At 44.3% G+C, this 21,034-nt stretch overlaps 1 protein-coding gene and 2 long non-coding RNA genes across 11 annotated transcripts in view; 2 read left to right on the top strand and 1 right to left on the bottom strand.

The window, feature by feature from the left end:
• Positions 1-1,349: 1,349 nt before the first annotated feature.
• Positions 1,350-20,029, bottom strand: Gm30586. Of its 5 annotated transcripts, XR_003949565.1 has the most exons (4): positions 19,691-20,029; positions 15,817-15,883; positions 3,330-3,387; positions 2,362-2,537 (listed from the first exon to the last, which is right to left on the bottom strand). It is a non-coding gene; the product is annotated as a predicted gene, 30586 (long non-coding RNA). The 5 variants fall into 5 exon arrangements; XR_001780238.2 differs by lacking the exon at positions 3,330-3,387 and having other exon boundaries at positions 1,350-2,537; XR_388750.3 differs by lacking the exons at positions 2,362-2,537; positions 3,330-3,387 and adding an exon at positions 14,997-15,311.
• Gm12295 (predicted gene 12295) lies at positions 2,121-12,300 on the top strand. Its single transcript, NR_040280.1, has 5 exons — positions 2,121-2,683; positions 2,772-2,934; positions 4,009-4,091; positions 9,304-9,598; positions 10,216-12,300. It is a non-coding gene; the product is annotated as a predicted gene 12295 (long non-coding RNA).
• Myocd (myocardin) overlaps positions 19,965-21,034 on the top strand; it is a 96,382-nt gene continuing 95,312 nt past the window's right edge. For 2 of the 5 annotated variants that reach the window (NM_146386.3, NM_145136.4), the window contains exon 1: positions 19,965-20,310. In NM_146386.3, coding sequence (NP_666498.2) covers positions 20,256-20,310 — 55 coding nt within the window. In that variant the 5' untranslated portion in view covers positions 19,965-20,255. The remainder of the gene's footprint in view (positions 20,311-21,034) is intronic. The other 3 variants (XM_006532816.4, XM_011248893.3, XM_011248895.1) reach the window with 2 other exon arrangements.

Raw genomic sequence — 21,034 nt, 5'->3', positions numbered from 1 at the left:
GAAATCCCAACTCTATGCTCTGTCTCCAGAGACAGACACTTTAAACTACAAACCCATAGATTAATTGTGATGATTCCACCTTTGTGACAGCCATACCCTGTTCTGCTTCACACAGCCACATGACACGTTCTCCATTACAATAAAATTTACATGGTCAAAATCTCTGAAATGTATATCATGTCTACATCTGTGCTTTTCTCAGCTAAAACTCGAACACACCTTCCATCCACTTCTTCCTGAGTTTCTCTCCCTAAGCCCCAAGTTCCAGCAAGCTATTCCTTTCTCCTTTAATGTTGTCTAGCCTAGTCTACAAGAAATTTTTTCTTTTGTAAAAAGATTTTACATATTTATCTATTTTCAATTATGTGTATATTTGTGATTGTCTTTGCAGATGCGTGTTACTACAGTTGTATGTAGTGGTCAGGCAAAAAGAAAATCAGAACTTCCAAAGCTGGAGTGTCAGGTGGTTGTGAACTACTCAACCTGGTTCCTGGGAACCAAACTCAGGTCCTCCGCCAAAGGAGCACATGCACTTAGCCACTGAGTCATCTCTGAAGTCCCAGAAACCTCTGAATGCCCAGGTAATCTCTACTGTGCACTCTTATTATTTGATAAACAAATACAGTTTGGCTCCAATGCTTTACCTTATATTACTGTTAACTGTAATATTAACCATCATTTTATAGTCTACCAAAAAGAAAAAAAATCTCCGCCAATTCCGTGGTGATATTCCACTAAGTTGAAAAGGTGTTACATTTTCATTAGCAGTAGAAAATGGAAAATATGTTAACATTAGGGTTCATAAATATATGGCATATAGCTCATATATATATATATATATATGGCATATAGTTCACCTATTCACATCAATATGTCCAAAACCATCTTCAGATGAAAACATTTCCCTTTGCTTTCATAACCCAGTGTCCTACAGTGCAATTTCCCATTAGGCTGTGTTTTGTAGAGTGTCAGTTTTCTCCATTTTTCAGTAAGAGACACTGAATATTTAGTGTGTGAGGCAATGAGTGGAAATGTGATGGAGTCTTTCTCAGCTCTAAATCCGGGTGCAGGGGAATACAAGGAATAATAGAATTAATTACATCAGAGACCTCCGAGTTCCATGACTACTTTTACACTGGTCCATAAAATGGGAAGGACAGGAAAGATTTGCGAAGATGCAAATAAGCAAGGCTATTCTGACACTGTGACTATGTGTGGGCATGTGGGCTGCCAGTCATCTCTGAATGACACAGATGCATGGCCAGATAGTTCATGCTCTAATCACACCAATTGCCCAAACTACTTTCTTCTTGGATAATTAACTCAGCAGGTCCTTATCATGGGTTGATTTTATTTTATTTTATTTTATTTTATTTTACTGTTTCTAAATCTGGAGTTCACGATGTCTAAATCTACTATGTGCCTTTCTTCTCGGGAATCCTATCAGCAGAGATGAGATGCCAAGCAGGGAACAGAACAGGCTTCTACCCGACGGTAGCTTTAATAGTCGCTTCTCAGCGGGATTCAGGAATTCTCAGTCTCAAAATGGCAGGAGCAAGCTTTGAAAACACTAAGAATTCTCATACCCATCACACAGCCACCACATAAAGATGAAAATAAAAGCAACACACAGACACACACACACACACACACACACACACACACACACACACACACACACACACACAGTCTGGAGGCTCACCCATTCAATCAACAAACTTCAAAAGAGACTTGAAATGTGCCCTGAGTCAGGCCAGTTAGATAACAGGTCACCTACAAAGAGGTATAAACTCATGGCCACTCTCTCTGAAACTGGGACATTAATGCTTTTCATTGTCCCCCTGGTTTCAGACTTTGATCCTCACAGTCACTCAGGGTAATAGCAAGAATACATCTTTTATCTTGTCATTTTCAAAGTTGGCAAGAATCCATCCACACATCACTTCCACGTTATTGTTAATGGATTCGGCCGTTCATGTTGCCAATCGGACAGAATCTAGAAGCACTGTGAGACCACGTGCAGTGCAGGCTTGTGTGTGGAAGCGGGGATGGTGCTGATGCTGTTAATTGAGGTGGAAAGACTTGGCCACTGTTACTGGTGAATTGCATAGCTAAGATCATCCTCTGTGAGAGCTGGACACCAGGCTGTCTGCATTCACTATCCTTTCCTTCTGTACAAATGATATGTGACCAGGTGCTTCGAACTCCTACTGCCGTTTACTTCCCATCATGCTTTGCAACTCTCAATGGAAGCTGGAATAAACCCATTCTCCTAAGTCACTTTGGTCTGAGAATTTCATCACCACAATAGGGGAAAAAAATGGAGTTTAGATTCATGCAATAAACACTGTACTTGCCTCAGATCTTCCCATTTCTTCAAAAGAAGAGTGGACCAGTGTGACTGTTGGCTGGGCTTCCTCTTCCACTTGTCTTGCTGAAGCTGAAGTATACTTCTGTGATCAAGACTCATCCAAGGCTCAGCAGAACCCCCTGCAGCATGGGGGAGGTCTGAAAACCGTCCGTCCTTCCGAGAGGCCCTGCAGACAGGTTCACGGGTTGCTGAGCGTGGGCAGAACAATCTGTCCAGCCAACACACTTCCCAGTGAATTCATCCCCAGTCTTCCCCGGACTCAAAACTGGAGGCTGGAAGGCAAGCCACCAGTGGATCTGGTGTCTGCTCAGGGTTGGTGTCCTCATAGACTGTACCCATCACTCACCACTACCTAGAAGAAGGGTGAGGCTCATTGTGTTGTGTTTATCCCTTGTTACAGGTGACAAGACCAAGGCTGAGAGACTAGGAAAGGGCTAAGAATCTGAGTCACTGGCTGAGCAAACTACAGGTCAATGGTGGACCTTCTCAAAAGCAATACATAAATGATCGAGGAACAAAAGCATCACATCATCAACTTTTGCCCTCCACAACTGCCTACAGAGGTGAGCATAACTGCGCGCGCGCGTGCATACACACACACACACACACACACACACACACACACACACACATACACACACACACAGCAAAAATGTAAAAGGTCTCCCACATTCAGGCCACTTGACTGTAAAGCTAACCCTGATCACACAATTAAGTGTGTAGAGAGACAAGGAGACCATGAGTTGGGTGGAATTTCAGTCAATCCTCCACGGTGATCCAGAAACACCATCTAACCCTTCACACTAAACACAAAAGTTGATAAGTCATGTCAGAGGGCCAGTCAAACTGAGCATCCAATGGTTTAACAGGAATTAACAGCACAGAGGTTTAATTGGGAGTGTCTGAGATCCTAGCACTCAGGAGGTAGAGGCAGGAAGATCATGAGTCTGAGGCTCACCTCAAAACACCAAGAGCTGGGGGTATAACTCAGAATGCTTGATTAGCACACCAAGGCCCTAGGTTGGAAACAGAGAAATATTCAAAATCAAATTTTATATACACAGGGCCCCATTTAACCCTCTGATTTTTGTCTGTGGCTAGATCCTGGCCAAAGAGTTCCAGATGGAACAGTTAGAGCATCTGGGGTCAGCCATTGGGTGTGCTGTGATGAGAATTTGGCCTCCTGCCAGGCTGGCCTTCCCTCTGTCCTCCTTAGTGACCCAAGCCCACTTGGGCTGGATAAGTTATTTAAATGTTGTACATTATGAGTTAACAGACACAACATATTGAAAGTTTTTACAATCAAATATTTACGCTGCTAGAAAACATTGTGCATTATCTTTAAACAGCCACGTCATCTATTTATTTTCTTTCTCTGATCTTTCTGTTTTGTATCAGAATTGGAGAATTTCTATTTACCCAGAAGTAAATATTATGAAGAAAACATTGGGCTGCTCAAAAGTAGACCTAGGAAAATGCAGATGTAGTTTTTGTTAGAATCAATTGCACAATGGACTCTGCATACTAATAAGTTGAGATTTCTTTGAAATACAGTATAGAGATTAAGTTCTTCACAACTCCTCACCTGCCTAGTTGATCAGCCCAGCCATTCTTTCCATTTATCTTCTGCAATCAAGAGAAACTCTTCTGGACAAAAAGATGTCCTCTGCAGATGGCACCAGTCAAAAGAACCCAGTAAACACCAAACCTTGGTCTGCAGGTAAGGGGCCACTGTCAATGGCCTGATTACTCTGATTGGTAGCCAATGGTCATCAAACCCTTGGTTTGGCTCTCTCCTCTGGGCGAGACATTCTTGCCTACCACAGACTGCTTTATTACATCACCATGATCGAATCACCATGCTTCAGGATAATGTCGATAGAACAAAGTCAGTGCCTCCTTCTGCTGCTAAGTTAAGAATCCCCTTGGCCATCAAGTATGCTTCCCCAAACTATTTCCAAAGACGTTTGAAAATATGGAGAAAGTTTCAGAAAGCTCCATCATTACTATGAGCCTCAGTCCCCAATCTCTGTCTTAAGATGCTGCTTGGATGTTGTTGGATCCTGCACTGGAATGTACTAGAAGGTTGGTCCTCAGTAGGGTCATAGCAGAACTCATGGGACACTTGGAAATAGGAGTCTAATGGGAGGGGCTGGGATCACAGGGAGTGCTTTTCTCCATTCTTTCTTTACTCTCATGATTGGTGATGACCATTTGTCCCCACACATGTTCCTGTCATTGCCACCTGCATGGGATCTTCCCCAAAACTGGGCCAGTCTGGCCATCAGTCTCTGAATGCTCAGAATCACGAACTAAGTAGACTTCCTTGTTATACATAGTTAACCTGCCATGGGTACTCTATTGAAGCAATGAAAAGCAGATCAATATAGGATATAAGACCTTCTTTCTGCTTCTTAGCTTTCAATTGATTATTTTGTGGCCTCTGATCCGTGGACTCCCTTCTTCTACCCACATCTGATTATCCAAACAGGAGTAGCACTGCTCACAGGACTCTATGTTCAGTCTCTCCCCTTTGACTTTGTTTCAATTACATCTCCTGCCTTCACTTAGCAGAAGCTTTAATAAATTTGGGGAGGAAGGTAGTAGGCGAGTTTAGAGCAACACCCGTGTCAACATCTACTCTACATTCTTAATAGCTCAAGCAACCTCCCAGCCTCCATGAATGTCAACTCTTCCTCTGTAATAGCATAATATCTAGACCATAGGATGGGTATGAAGAATATACAGTTACTGGTGATGCATGATCTCAGAGTGTAACCCTCAATCGAGGACTGTTAGTTACCATTGTAATGATCAATGTTCTGTCTTCTTTGAGCTTCTTCCTGCTTTGATGCCTTCTTTCTAGTGGTAAAAATTAACTCATAATCTGTGTCTCATGGCTACAATGAGATGTGAAGACAGGAGGAAGAAGAGGGGGAGGTGAAGGGGAAAACAATAATAGATTAGGACAATATGAATAAGAAAGTCCACGTCATGGCTTAAATTGTTCTCTGTGATAATATGCATACTCAGGGAAGAAAGGAGACCTTGTCCTAAGAAAGGACAAGACACAAATCAATGGAAAGGTTGGGAAGTGCTGATGGGTCCAGGCACCCTGGTGCATCATTCTATGAGTTCCTGGGAAATTCAGTCTATCTTCACTGCTCCCAACATCCTCACCTGTAAATGAGATGGTCCAACTAGATTCACTCAATTAATTCTTAGCAAATAGTTACTAAGCAGCTGCCATGTGCAAGACCTGATTCTGAGCACAGAGGTGACAAAGGCACAGGCCACATACTTAAGTAACCTGCTCACATTTCAGAGACGGGGCTAGAAAAACAGACACTTAAGAAGATAACTAAACAAGACAGATCCAGCTAATCCTGGGACTTGAAGGAAGTCAGAGACAGGGTCTGGAAAGAGGAAGCTACCTTCCTAAGATAGGGATGTCAGAGAAGACTCGGGAGAGTGAAGTTCAGGCAGGTGAAGAGTTGGGGAGCTAAGGGGGCTGTGCCCTGCATGCAGCAGCCTAAGTGCTCCTAGGATGTGCATGTGACTGCAAGACAGCAGGCAAGCTGAGAGCAAGGCTGGTGATAGGTGTGCAGGTGCCACATAGGAGAAACTTTAAGGCCAGTAAGGAGCAATAGACACTTGGAAAATTGGAGGCAATTTGGATAAAAGGGATAATTGCAAAGATGTAGGTGGGATGAGGACCCCACAGAGTCATGTTGAATACTTCCAGGGGCTAGATTGGCAGGACATCCCAACCATGAGGAGAACAGCAAGAAGAGGAGGGACTAGCTATCAGAAGAAGGCTGCAGTTGGGCTGGGAACCTCACTCTGTACCTCCCTCCAATGCCTGCCAGAACCTCCTATTAATTGGGCACATCCAGAAAGCAAAGGGCAAATGAGCCTGCTAATGAGGTCATCGTGTTTGGCCACTCTTCCCCAGTAGCTGCTGAGGAGAAGAGCTGAATGGAAAAAGAAGCAGGAAGAACCAGAAGCTACAGGAGAAGCTGCCAGGAGGGGGTCCCATGGGCCACAGCAGGGGCTAGGTTTGATCCTAGGGGCATTGTGGGAGAGCACCAAGCAAGCTCTGAGCCAACATGAGCTGTCTTCCTCTGAACAGGCCACTGATGGCTGTGCAGAGAGTGGGCTTTAGAGGGATAAGGTGAGACATCAGAGATTAGGTAGACAGGGATTATAGCATCCAGATGAGAAGAACATGCTGAGGTCCACAGTCTAATATGGTGGTCAAAGAGAAATAAATGGATTTAGGATATGCATCCTAAAACATTTTTTTTTGCCATTGCCCTGAGCAAAAAAAAAAAAAAAAAAAAAAGTAATGGAAAAATAAGAACATATGCATGCCATCCACACTCGGACCAAAAGCCTCTATGCCAAGGCCAACTCATGTTGATTTTACAGTACAGAACACATTAAGATAAATTTATCAGCTCTATGCTGTTTTTATTTATAAGACGGAGACAGAAAAATAAAAGAATTTTCCAAGCCTGGCATGTAGAAAAATGATTTGTCCGGTTGACCCAATAAATAACAAAGAGTAAAGTCTTCTAGTTTTATGGCTGCTCTATCATAAAGAACACGCCGTGCTTATTATCTGCCTAAAGGGGGTTTGCTCTGTGTGATGTTCGAATGAGTTATCATCTTAATAAACAAACAGCATCGTTCGTTTCTTAATTCCATAGTCATGAATATGCCTCTCTCTTTCTCTTCCCCTCTCTCTATTCCTCCCCCCACCCCTGCTCTGTCAGACATCAGGATGTCCCCAGATGTGGTGTCATTTCCAACTTGAGAGCAATGGAGCTATTTTTGAATGCTGTTAGTGCCAAGACCTACACCTTCGTGACTAGTGTCCTCACATTAACCCAAATCGTTAATCCACTTCTGAGAAGTTCTAGTGGCCCAAAAGTAAACCTACACAGACTATTACATTCATATTCTTACATAAGGTGAACCAGAAGTAGACTCTAGTCAAAAGCGAAGAAAGTTATACAATGCTTATTTGGTCCCCTACACATAAAAGACTTGAAAATTTGAGGGTTGAGGAAATTGCCTGTTTTCATTATATTTATATATAAGAACCAATCAGCAATATCTTTAAAAAGAAAGGAGCCGGGCGGTAGTGGAGCACGCCTTTAATCCCAGCACTTGGGAGGTAGAGGCAGACAGATTCTGAGTTCGAGGTCAGCCTGGTCTACAAAGTGAGTTCCAGGACAGCCAGGGCTATACAGAAAAACCCTGTCTCAAAAAAAAAAGAAAGAAAGAAAGAAAGAAAGAAAGAAAGAAAGAAAGAAAGAAAGAAAGAAAGAAAGAAAGAAAGAAAGAAAAGAGGGAGGGAAGGAGGGAGGGAGGGAGGGAGGGAGGGAGGAAGGAAGGAAGGAAGGAAGGAAGGAAGGAAGGAAGGAAGGAAGGAAGGAAGGAAGGAAGGAAGGAAGGAAAACTTTGTCATTCAGATGTACCTGAGCCCAGAATCCAGCCCTGTCACTTAGCAATCAGATGACATTTGTCACACATTGTCATTTCCCTAAATAGGGCTATCCCTTAAAAATCTGAGGGCTTTGGACGAATAGTTTTTTTATAGGACTCATATCTATATAAAACTTTGAGTCACTGAAACAGCATGTTAGGTGCAGGGAATTATGGAGTTGGCCCGGTCTAGTTGCCCTGAGAGGCATGTGTCATAGGCTTTTCAGGTTAGAGTCCGTGGCTCCTGGAGCACTGAGTGCCTTTTGGTTCCCAAGAAACCAAAGCACTCCCTCAGGCAATGGAGCATCAGGCTGGTTTGTGTTTCTCTGCATTCCCAAGAAGCCAAGGAAGCAGAAACATAACAGGACAATTGGTCTTAAACATTAATCATGTGTACCTTGTATAGTCTTGCAAACATCATTGTATCCTGACAAGTACCATTGTATTGATCCTGGCAATAGCCATTATGTTCTGTTTCGGATGAGGGTATTAAAAAGTCCAAGTGCTTGCAATAAACTTGTCTCAGCTTCAGTCTTTCAGAGACCTCCTGAATGCAGCCTGCTGTACATTTCTCACTGACCATAACCAGGTAATGCCTATCTCAGTAGGCAAGTGCTGGCACACCCACTTGGTACCATTATTTGAGCCTGGCAAAGGAACTTTATCAACACACAAGGAAGCCCTCTGCAACCATGCAAGCCAAACAGCCGACACTCTACTCTTGTCTACATATCTGGCAAACCCACGCCAGGGGCAGTTCATGGAGAGCAGGCCACACAGAGAAACAAAGCAAAGAGCAGGGGCCTATCCGACCTACCTAGCCTCACAGACTACTTTGAGTCTCCTCAGATGCCAGATACTACGTGGAAAGCATCAAAAGATGCAGGCCCTCCAAGCTCTTGGGATGACCCTGAGATTTAGTGTTAGTATAGACAGCCTAATGGTCTTATTTTAAGGTCATTTTTTTCCCTCTCAGCATCAGCTTCCCCGTCTGTAGGAGAATAGAAATTGTGCCTACTTCCCAAATGGTGAATATTAAGTGAGATACTCCAACCATTCAAATGCCTAGCACACAGGACCACTCAGTGTCAGCTAATGGTTAGATATGTATGAATGGATAAGCATGTGTTCATAAATGCATGTGCCACTGGTCACATTCAAGAACTGGGCTTTGGCAGTACTGGGATGAAACCCAGGGCCCTGTGTGCTAGGCAATCACTCTACCATTGAGCTACACTCCCAACCTCAGAAAACTTTGATAAAATACTCCCTGTCTCTGTCTCCCTGGAAGGTATTGCTTTATGTCCATCTTCAAACCTTCAACAAGACCAAATTATGGAGAGAGAGAGGGGAGAGGACTCCCCTTGGAGTTTTAAATTTTAGATTTACAGATTTTTAACCTAGCAAACTATCTCAGTGGTATTTTTCTTTCCAAATAGGACAAAACACAACCCTTCCTGAGGGTCAGTTCCTTGGATGTGACTGGAGTTGCTCCAGATATTACAATTAAAATAAGGGCATTCATTACATTATATTCCCTGTGAATGTTCATTAAAGTAAAAGAGGTAGAGGAGGTGAAGGAGGAGGAAGAAGGGGAGGAGGAGGAAGAAGAAGAAGAGGAAGAGGAGAAAGAGAAAGCTGCTGCTGCTGCTGTTGATGACTACCTGGGCTCTGCGCAGCTTCCCTGGCCACACCCCTTCCCACACACCTGCAGGAAGACCACAGCCGCCACAGGTAGAGAGTTCTTTGCAAGGATGTGTATCTGTGTTAACAGACCACTCTAAAATGCACAAAGTGCTTCCGTGCACTGGAGCAACCTGCAGATGAATGCTTTGGTCCTAGCAATGGGACTCGCTGTCACCATCATCTGCACTCTTGTCAGCACCCTGACTTCTGTTTGCCACGCATCAGTCTCTGTCCAAGGTGCTTTTCATGTATGTATCTTTCGAATTCCCTCCAACACAGAGGCAACAGAGATACACCTAACAGAGAGGGTAAGTAACTTACCCCACAGTCACACAGGCAATAGAAGATACAGTCAAGGAACTGTTTGTGCCTTTGATTCCAAAACCCACGTTTGCTCTGACTACTCTCCAGGATAGTATAGCCCCTGTGCAAGAGGAGGGATCATAATACCACCAGAGTGGCTGGAGGTCTCAACCCTCCTTCCAAACCAGGCCCATCTTCAGTCATGTAAATTGTACTGCGTCTTCTCTGACCATTTTAAACAATGTTCTTGTCAAACACGTCAGGATTTCCTAGACTCCTGTCTTGAAAGTCTCATATATACACTTACGTTTTTCAGTTTTACATGATAATGTAACAAAATCTCTCTCTTTTTTTTCCCCCAGAGAATGGGTCGGTACCAAGGTCAGTTCATAATAAAGAGCTTTCCAGAAGCCCCCATCCCCACCCCAAGCCAACAGGAATTGGCAATGAACTTTAAGAAAAGGCTACGCGAGCCAGAAAACAACTTAGGGCTGTTTAATTTTCCTGACATGAACGCTGGCCACCCAAGGGGATAAAGGAAACACCTGTCTCCCGTGGGCAGCGGTTCTGCAGGGCGTGTGGATATCCAGAAAGCTGCTGGGAGACTTCTTTCACCCGCCAAGTTAGAGACAAACGAACCTGTGGAAAGAGTGGTTTCGCAGAAGACCATGGACCCCAGCCTGGGTCTCAGCTCTGCCTCTGACTAGGAAGGGGCCACTAGAATCAGCAACCCCGCCTCTAAGAAGAACATAAGCTTTTTGCACAGTATTCTCTCAGGAGCTTTTATTGAGACTCATAAAGGAAGCAACAACACTTGAGAGTGTTGCAAAGTGGAAAAAACAAAACAGAAACAAAAACAACAACAAAAAACACGTGAACATGACGTTGGGGGAAAGGATGAAACCAGCCATCGCAAGCCAGGAGAATCCTTGGGAAGTGAGGCTCAGCGGCTGAGCAGCCTGAGCACAGAGGTTCAGGGTCAGGGTAGGGTGCCTAGCGAATTCCCGTAACGCAGGACACTGCCCAAGCCAGCTTCATAAAAAGTCACTCCGTTGATTTCAGGCTCAATGGGAACATCTCTTGGCTGTTTGCTGAATTTAGACACTTTAAAAAGTTTTCTTTGACTGAACAAGGGGTTCCTGAGACCAGCTTCCTGAGGGTATCTTGGTAAACAAGCCTCCCACCACGAATTTCCTTGCTGTTATTGTAACTGGTTTTAACTGCACTTGAGTTTGTTTGGTTTGGTCTTTTGTTGTTTTTTTGTTTTTGTTTTTTTTCTTTTTTCCTTTTCAGACAGTTGCACTTAAAATGTACTAACTTTTCAATGAGAGATGTAGGTTTGAGAGAAAATGTTTGAACTCCCTTGATGGATCCTGTTGGTCCTAAGGCAGATCCCCTTCCCAGACAGTGTCGCTTTGGACGGAAAACACAAATCCTTGGAGAAGTGAGGTGATATGAGGAAGTGGCTTGGCAAGCCATGGCTGTGCCTTGATCTGCTGCTAGCCTCCAACCCCAGCTGTACAGGCACTGTGTGAGGTGTTCAGCCATGCCTTAGCCGTAGTAAGCATCCTGGGTTAATGAGGTAATGTTCATATGATTTGTGAGGTCACCTGATAGAGGGAAAAGACACATGGTCCTCCATTTTGTAATTTGGGGAGTGGGGAAGATGGCAGGCTAGTGAAATTCAGGAGTCAAGAAACATGATGTGACCAGTTACATATCACAAAAAAAGAAGGATAAGAAGGAAGAGGAGGAAGAAGAAGAGAAAAGGAAAAGAAGAAAAAGAAAAGATGATGGGAATAGCAGACTCCCAGGTCTTTAGAAATGGTTTCATCATCTTTGGGAAGTACAGATTGTGGTCGCAGACCCCAGATATTTCACACCAACAAAAGCCATCTGTCTGCTGCATCTACAAACCAACCTCTACTTCCTGCCTTTGGTATAGGCTATCAGCTCTTTAATAAGCCAATCAGAATGTTAGAGAGGGAGTGTTTACAAGATGTAGCCATATGAATAATAATACCAAAGTCCAGTCTACACTCAACTCTGCAGGCATAGAAACCAGCATTTGAATAATACGAAGACAACATTTACTCTGTGCTTAATAATATTATCCCAACATGTGGGTGGGGCTTTGTGATGAAGTAATGACAGAAGGAGGCTCACATGTGGGCAGTGGGCTAGTTTCTGATAGTGAAAGGGCAGGAAACACAGGGAAGGACAGGAGGAGGTTCTCAAGGAATGACAGACAGAGTAAGGTAAGGTTGAATTTAAACTTGGGTTTTCAAAGAGCTTTCAGGAAATCTAAGTAGAAAAAAACTTGAATACGTTGGCCTAATGCAAGATCTTTTGACCTACCATTTTACATGGGAAATCTTTATATGAACCCAGCTATATCAGTAAATACAATAAGCCTATAAGTCAAACATTTACTAAAAATAAGTTTTATAAGGATGTTTTAAAAATCTTTGGTATATGTATGTGTGTGTGTGTGTGTGTGTGTGTGTGTAATGTTAGCATTTACTAAGGATGAAATAATTTTTATAGTGCAGAGATGAATTGCTTATTTTTACATACAGAATTAAACTTTCTCTGAATATTTGATACTGCAGGACATAGTAGTCTTCAGTGATTTTCAAAATTTATCAAGTGTTTTGTTTTTATAGTTATTAATACTGAAAGAGCCATTTCTCGTGAATACATAGTAAAAAAAAAAAAAGGCAGACACATGTTTATGGCCATTTCAGAAGACTTTGGAAATTCCATCTTAGTGCAACATCAGAACTCACTGAATTCCTTTTAATGGCACTCAAGTGAGCAGCTCAAATGTAATTTTCAAATCAAACTAATAGAATTTAGTCTAAAGATCTACTAATTTAATAGATGCTGAGGAACGATGGTAGAAAATTACTTTAAATCTTTGTCTTCTGTATCTAAACCATTATACTTCCATCAGAGCAGAAACCTGAATAGTCACAGTAAAAAAAAAAAAAAAAAAAAATCTCTGCAGCTCATACACATAGAAATCTTGAATGTGAGGGGAGACTTAGCACGGGCAAACTCTGCATGAAACACCTCGGATTGATAACCAGGTTTGGTTAAGTAAATTTTCAGTTGGTATACGCCCAGGTCTTAGTTACTGCTCTATTGCTGTGAATAGACATGAGGACCAAGGCAAGTCTTATAAAAGAAAATATTTAATGGAAGGCGTGCTTACAGTTTTAGAGGTGTCCATGATAATCATGGCAGGAAGCACACGGTCAGAGAGCTTCATACCCTTATCCAAAGGCAGGAGGCAGAGAGAGAGTAACACTGGGCCTGACATGGGCTTTTGAAAACTCAAAGCCCACCTCCAGTGAGACCCCTCCTCCAATAAGGCCTCACCTATTCTAGTAAGACAATAAGCTAGGGACATGCAAGATGAAAGCAAGCTAAAAATCTGCAGTTGTCTCCCTCTGCTTCCCAACTGAGGGGCACTGTGACTATCCTACTCACACTCACTCAAGCTAGCCATCTCAGCTTCCCTGCCAGGATGGCCTGAGTCCCTTGTGAGCAAAATAAACCTGTCCTCATAGGTCACTCTGTCACATTCTAAAAAGGAATTAATCTCGGTTTTGTCCAAACCCCCACCACCACTGAAAAAAAAATAGCTGAACACATTGTAGTGTAAGAGTCACATGTAAATGACAGAGGTATAATCACTGCTCTGGGCTTCTCCATCTTCCATTTGCTGTGAGACAAAGAGTACTTGGCAGTAGGGGAGTCTCTCTAGACATACCTCGACCCTAAAGGACGTTCTCATTGTAGTGCTTCAGTGCAAAGTAGGTTGAACAAAACCTCCAAGCTCTGTAACCTAAACACAAAGGGGGCTGGACCAAGGGCTGAGATTGATTCAAAAGCTGCCAGAAAATTCTCTACTAGTGTGTGGTCTCAACTCAAAGTACTAGCAAGGACACAGAAAGACAACATGGGGCGGGGGTAAGCAGGGCCCAAGACCTTTCAAGCTGGTAACATCACCCTCCCACCCAATGGCTTCAACTTGGCCTCAAGTTGAATGTCCTCCATGGAGGGATGCGGGATGAGGAATGTTTCTGGCAGGCAAGAAAAGAAAGGTTTGTGACAGATTCTCTCAACTGAAACCTTTTATTTTAACATTTGTTTAAATTGAAGTCTCTGTTTAAATTAGGCAAAGGTTCTTTTATATTCAATTTCAGGAGAGAGGGCAGGTTCTATTAGCTGTGCCTGTCATGACTTCCACCTGAGACATCAAGACATTAACTAGCACTGTGGAGTAATGACCCCATTCAGGTTTGTTGGGAGCCTGTGTGGGACCCATTGTAGTCTGAGCTCATCGAGATCCAAGTCTCTATCAGCTCCGTCTTTATATTCCCTCTGCTACTAGAACACATTGGGTGCCAGATAAATATTCCTGGAATTGAAATAAGCTAGTGTCTGAGTGCATTCCTTCAGGAAGTGACTCAATACATATTTCCCCTGCCTGACCAGAGTTTGAGCGGTTTCTTTCTTTCTTTTTTTTTAAGCTCATCACCAAACTGGTATTTTTATTGCTAAGGAAGACTGGAAAAATTACAGCGCTAATGAGTCCCTACCTGTATATTCTCCTCGTTCTGCATCTATTAAGTGATTTTCAACGATGTTCTTTGTCATTGTCATTAAAACAATATTTATGCAATTTTGGTGTCTCAGTAAGGCAGGATGCTTATCAAAAAGTGAGGGGGGAGGGGATGGTATAGCAATAACTCTGAAGGTACAATTGTTTTCTCAAAGATAAACATATCACACCTAAATTGAAGGAATATAAGTTGAAGAACTCTTGTCTCTCCTCCTTTTAAATCTCTTTCCCCATCCCCTCTCTCTTTCTCTCTGTTCCCACCCTCCATATTTTTCTAATATTTTTATTAGGTATTTTCCTCATTTACATTTCCAATGCTATCCCAAAAGTCCCCCATACCCTCCCCCCCCAACTCCCCTACCCACCCACTCCCACTTTTTGGCCCTGGCGTTCCCCTGTACTGGGGCATATAAAGTTTGCAAGTCCAATGGGCCTCTCTTTCCAGTGATGGCCAACTGGGCCATCTTTTGATACATATGCAGCTAGAGTCAAGAGCTCCGGGGTACTGGTTAGTTCATAATGTTGTTCCACCTATAGGGTTGCAGATCCCTTTAGCTCCTTGGGTACTTTCTCTAGCTCCATTTGAGCGGTTTCTTAAAGGTGACAAGTTAACTTGCGGCCCTGAGGCAGCTAACAGTGCCATGAAATTCCCTCTCAGCCTGAAGTCAGCCTGGAGATGAGAAATGGGCTCATGCGGAGCAATGAGCACGTCTTCACGTTCTCTTAACCAGAAGTTAATGCAGCCGAGAGACTGGAGCCCACCTCCTCCTGCACAGGCCCCAGAAGTGCTTCAAGGAGCTAATGGCTGAGAGGATTCTCCTAGATCTGGAAGAGGAGACAGTTAGCAAGCATTTGTACCTGGCTACTTCTGCCCCACTGTTGGAGGATGGCAGTGAAGGGACCATGCCTTCCATGCAGCAGTTGGTGGGGGTCATCATGGGGCATTATTCTGCCGAGGCAGGCGCTCTTTTGCTAAACATCATATTTACTTTTTAAATAACCTAACTTCCCCGCAGTCCAACCAATCATATATTAGGACACACTTTGTTGCTATTTACAGCTAACTGTGTTTTCAAAACCCCAATGTGTCTTACACCCTGGATTTCCAATTCTCTGAGCCATTGTGGAGCAGGGTGGTATAGGTCTATATTTCCTCCCAAGTGGCCACAGAGAGCCTGGGACCACACAAACAACCAGGTGTTCCATCTGTTGAATGCTACCCTTCACCTCTATGTTCTTGTTTGTCTGTTTGTCTGTTTGTTTTTTTTCTTACTCTCCTCCCACTGAAGTTAATTGAGTTTGCAAATCTGCCTGACAGGCAGGTACTTACCTTGGTGACACAGACAGATCCTAGAATGCGTTCTCAGAGTGTGTGAAGGGAGAAGAAGTGGTCAGATCTGTGAAAGGAAGAAGAGAGACTATAGACAGCAGGAGACATCCAAACCAAGGACTCTTCCAGATCACTGTGAAAACTGATTCAGCCGGGTTTCCAGCTACCACGCTGAGACGGAGCCTCCTCCTGGAGGCACGCAGGTCCTGGACCTACCCAGGAGAGCTGACCACGCTGCACTTGCCTGTGACCCACTATCGAACTTCATGTTGCACTCAGGGAAGGAAGCCTCTAAGGATCCGAATTCAAGCTGACTCTCCTGAGCCATGCTCCGGGCTCAGGCCTATGAACACAACCATTCCCATGTTAACCTTCATGCTGAGAAGCACAGCTATGGAGGACAGAGCTCTAAGGTGAGCCGGCATTGACTTTCATGTCCCCTTATATAGTATTACCTCCCCTTAACCATGTGCTGGCCTGCTGAGAATGCCAAATGGCACTAGTATGAATAGAGTATGGTTTTCGGTAACAATGAAGTTTGTGTGCTTGTTTGTTTGTTTTGGTAAAAATGGAATGGTCTATTGCAATGATGGTCTTTACCTATAGCACCACAGACCCATGAGCACATTGTCCTGAAGCCTCTGGGGCAAGGAAGCATCAAAAAAGGACAATGAATTTTGCTGTTATTGTTGCTGCTGCTGCTGCTGCTGTTTAGACTTTTTCCTTTCTTTGTTTTATTTTAATTTTTAGACAGGGTCTCCCCAGGCCTTGGTCTGGAATTTCCTCTCTAGCTGAGGATGACAGAGAATTCCTGGTCCTCCTGCCTCTACCTCCCCTGTTCTGGGCTTACAGGCAAGCATCCTCACTCTCAGTTTAGTAATAAAGATTGTTAGTTCTACCTTATAGTTATATAATGTATTCTTTTCATCCCTATATAAGAATTTACAATCTTGAGAGAGCATCCTTGCATGTGGGCTCCATTAGTGCATGTCTTTACATGCCATGTTACTATAATTTGTGACACAGTTTTTTTTTTAATTGACTAGCAGTAAAGTAAAATAAATTGAAGCAAAGTTCCATAGCAAAAGGGAAGAATACTGAAGAATCATCATGGAGGAGTAAGATCGTAGCAGCAGCCATTGCTACATTGCTAGGCTACACTCTGACAGCAGCTGTCTGAGATTCCATTCTCCTGGGGGAACAGCCTGTCCAAATTCCACCAAAAAAAGTCATAAAAATATTTGAGCATAGAGGGCAAAGGATGAGCCTCTATAATGCACATATTTATATCCATAGATATCCCAAAGCCATAAGGGCTAGAAATCCCGGAGGGCAGAAGTCAGCTGCTCTATTCTCTGATGGGAAAAATCGAGGAGAACTGTGGTTATCAGGGTTTCCCAACTCATCCATGGAGCTGCTGGGGGTGGGGTGAGACCAAGAGACAGAGAGATGGGAGAAAGAGGAAGGGAGAAAGCCAGGAAGCGAAAATAAGAACGGAGGCATGCTGCTCTACTCTTTTAATTCTAGCACTCCAGAGGCTGAGGCAAGACTGTGGTCAACCTGAACAGGCTCTACTCACAAGAGCAGCTAAACAACACAAACCTAACACAATGGCTTTAAATAATGCAAAAGGGGAAGAAGGAGGGGGATGAGGGGGAAGAGGAGGGGGAGGAGGAGGGGGGAGGAGGGGGAAGAGGAGGGAGGAGGAGGAAGACAATACCTCAAGGGCAGCTCAGAGATGGATGGGTAGGGAGGCAAGGAAGGTGGAGAGAGATCTGAATCGAATCGGGTTGGGGTAGGGAGCATGAATATGATCCAAATTGATAATATGAAATTCTTGAAGAATTAGTTAAAATATTACTTTAAGGATTAATGAATAAACTCCTTTTGAGATGAAAACTAAAAAAAAAAAAAAAAAAAAAAAAAAAAAAAAAAAAAAAAAAAAAAAAAATCCTAGGGCAGGGAGACCTCATCTCACTAATCTCACTAAATAACAATAAAAGAAAGCCAGCAAAAGAGGGACTGTGGTCCTGTCCACAAGCACACACTCCAACCCCCTCCGTCCCTCTGGGTCAGAAAGACCCTTGGTTGGATCCTTCAGCTGATTTTATCACAACTCCCACTGAATAAAGAAAGCCCCACTAAGTTGCCGTGGGCATCTCCTCAGCCTTGCTGTCTTCAGTGTAAACATTCCTTTGGGTCTTTCCTTCTATTCTTTCTTTTTCATGTTTCACAGAGTTTCCTCCATGGGATAATTTTGTGATGTCCCTTATCCTGCTACCTCTTTTCTCTGGAGTCGCCCCTGCCCCATGCATCTCAACCCTGCTTAGGGCTGTTCTAGACATGCGGGCCTGACCCCTCCCAGTCCTTCCTCTGTTGTGTTTCTCTTCTTTGATGAGCTGGGACGAGAGAGACCTTCTCTATGTAACACACAATACAACATCTTCCCCTTCACTTCCAAGTTCAGGCATCTGCAATTATGTTACATTGCATAGCAAGTGGGAATAAGGATTCATCATCAGCTAGCCTGACAGAGTTTTTCCTTAAAGTAAGGTTAACTCAGAGAGAGATGCAGAAGGTGGGGAGGGAGGAGCTAGACTGATAAGATGTAATAAGAACTTGACCCACAATTTCTGTTTTGGGAGATGGAAGAACAGGCTGGAAGCCAAGGAACATGGGTGGCCTCTAGTAGTTGGAAAGGGAAAGGAAATGGAGTCTCTTCATGAGCTTCCAGAAGGGAACACAGTTCTGCCAACACCTTGATTTTTTTTTTTTAACTCAGTGAGACCAGTTTCTGACTCCCAGCCTTCAAACCTGCAAGGTAATGAATCGGGATTGATGTAAGCCATTAAAGCGGCTGTGATCTGTTCCCACAGGAACAGCCCAGTTCAGCACTGCTTGTGGAATGCACAACCACTGCCAGGCTACCACAGGAGGCAGCCTGTTGTAGGCTCGTACTGCCCAACCCTATTCACAAGAGGAAGTTGAGTAGCAGGGCTCCACCTCCTCTCTGATTTAGTGAGGAGGAGCATTACCTATCTCAGAAAACGAATTCCAAGATTCAAGTGCATTGGTGCAACCCAGAGAATGGGAAAAAGGAAGGTCTGGGCACCCTAGGGTGTCTTCAGCAACAGTTGATAGAGGCAGAAGACCCCGGATCAGGGCAGAGATTAGTCCCTAACAGATATTGTTACATTAGGCCTCCACCTGTCATTGTCATTCTCTTCAAGAATTCACAGCTTTGAGACAAAAGGGGAGATGTAAAGAATTGTATCTGGGAGCTCACGTGCATATAAAGTTGCAAATAGTGGCAAATTGTGTGTTGTATGTATGCAGTTCAATGTTTTTTTTCCAACTATCTAAATCTTTGTCTTAGAACATGTGTTGTACTTAATGATGCACGTGGGACCCTGTCACCCCAGGCACCCCAGAGACGCGCATCCTCAGCGCCTCTTTGGGTCCCTTTCCCACTATGAAAGGGACGTGAAAAACCTCTGCACTTTTCCGATCTGGCTTGCCCAGGCCACCGAATCCTACCCTGTTGAGTGCTCAATAGTACGCTCAACTTTTGCACCAATCGCACTCTGGGCTCAGTCCCCAGACACAAACTTTTTGTGAATCCAAAGAGAACATCCAACCACAGGGAAAGACTTTCTGCCACTTCTTCAGCCGCTCAGTAGCTGCTCCAGGCATCGGTCTCCTGAAGCACCACCGCTCGGATACAGAGGGGAAGCGGGTGCTCCCGGGAGTTGCAAGCCAACCCAGCTTCTTGGCCCAGGCTCCAGCGCGTTCTGGAGATGTACCTTCCAGAGCCCTGCAGTAAGCTGGGGACACCAGGGACATGCACACCTAGGACAAGCAGATACACTCCTACCGTCGCCAGGCGCCACCTGCACGCCGGGCGCCGCCTGCAGCCTTCGGGCATCCGATTTAGGGGTGCCAGTGCAGAGACTCCCGCCTGGGCAAGCAGCCTTGGCGCACTATTCTGCAAAGAGTTAAGAGCCGGCTGTTAAGACTCCTGGGGCCGCGTCTGGTCCCCAGGCCCCGCTCACCGCTCCTGATTGGCTGATCTCCTGTCAGTAGTAAAGAGGATCAGATAGCAAACTTGGGACCTTCATAAAGGCGTGGTGGCGGTACTCCGCGACCGCTGGCAGCCTATGACATCAGCCAGGAACGCCTAGGATGCGGCTGTTCCCGGCCACCCTCAGAGGAGGAGGGTCCTGCCTGCTGGGAGTTAATTAGCCTCGCGAGCGGCGAGGGGGGAGGCGCCAGTTTTCTGGGGACACTGGCGGCCACTGTGCGTCCTCCTACCCAAGGGAGCTCCCCAAGAGTTGGATGAATTCTGGGTTGTTAGCTGCTGTCCTCTGGGCTCCCGGGAGCCAGTTTCTGGTGGAAAGCGGGGCGCCTGGCCAACGACCAGCGGCTTGCTGAGACTCACCATGACACTCCTGGGGTCTGAACACTCTTTGCTGATTAGAAGGAAGTTCCGATCAGGTAGAGTAAGGCGTTCAGCACTCCTTAAACTTTTCATCTCTACCACTCAACTGCTTTACAATGAATGCTTCGGGCCTGAGGTGGCGGCCTTCCCTCTGTTTCCCCAAAATGAACACTGTGTTTGACTGAATGCCTTCAAATGTCTTCCCTTTGACCTGTGTTAAGTTTGAGTTTTGTTTACGAATAATCCAATGTTTTACTTTATTTTACTATATTTTCCTTTATCGGTAAATAGACATTTTTAAGGGGACGACCCAAAAGGAACTGTGTTGAAATGGGCAACTCCAGGATCTGAAGTTATAGAGTGGGCGCGTTATCAGTTACAACCGCTGAGACAATGTGCCTAGGACTGTGAGACGTCTAGGGGTCACTTAACATGTAGCTAATCCAAACAAATGTATTTCCCAAAAAAGTCACTTGGAGGAAGTAAAAATAGCGAATTTGGAGCACACCAAGAATTTTTAAATGACATCACCATGGGGGAAAAAAACCAGCGCCACAAATATTTTTTCCCAAACCATCTGATATTTATAAATGGACAATTTTCCCTAAAATTGTTGTGTTAGTGGCACACAGAGAAACTTCTGGAGGGACACTCAGGAGAGGTGAGTATAAGGAAAGGGTACGTGGGGGCCTACAGAAGACGCAGGATTGTGTTCCCTCGTTCGCATCCTGGAAGGGCTACCTAGCTTTGCCCATTCTTGCTTTTATAACAGTGGTAACA

Source organism: Mus musculus, chromosome 11 (assembly GCF_000001635.26).
Source record: "Mus musculus strain C57BL/6J chromosome 11, GRCm38.p6 C57BL/6J".
NCBI classification, from domain to species: Eukaryota; Metazoa; Chordata; class Mammalia; order Rodentia; family Muridae; genus Mus; species Mus musculus.
Note: the sequence above shows the minus strand (reverse complement) of the source record. Positions and strands in the feature narration are given on the sequence as shown.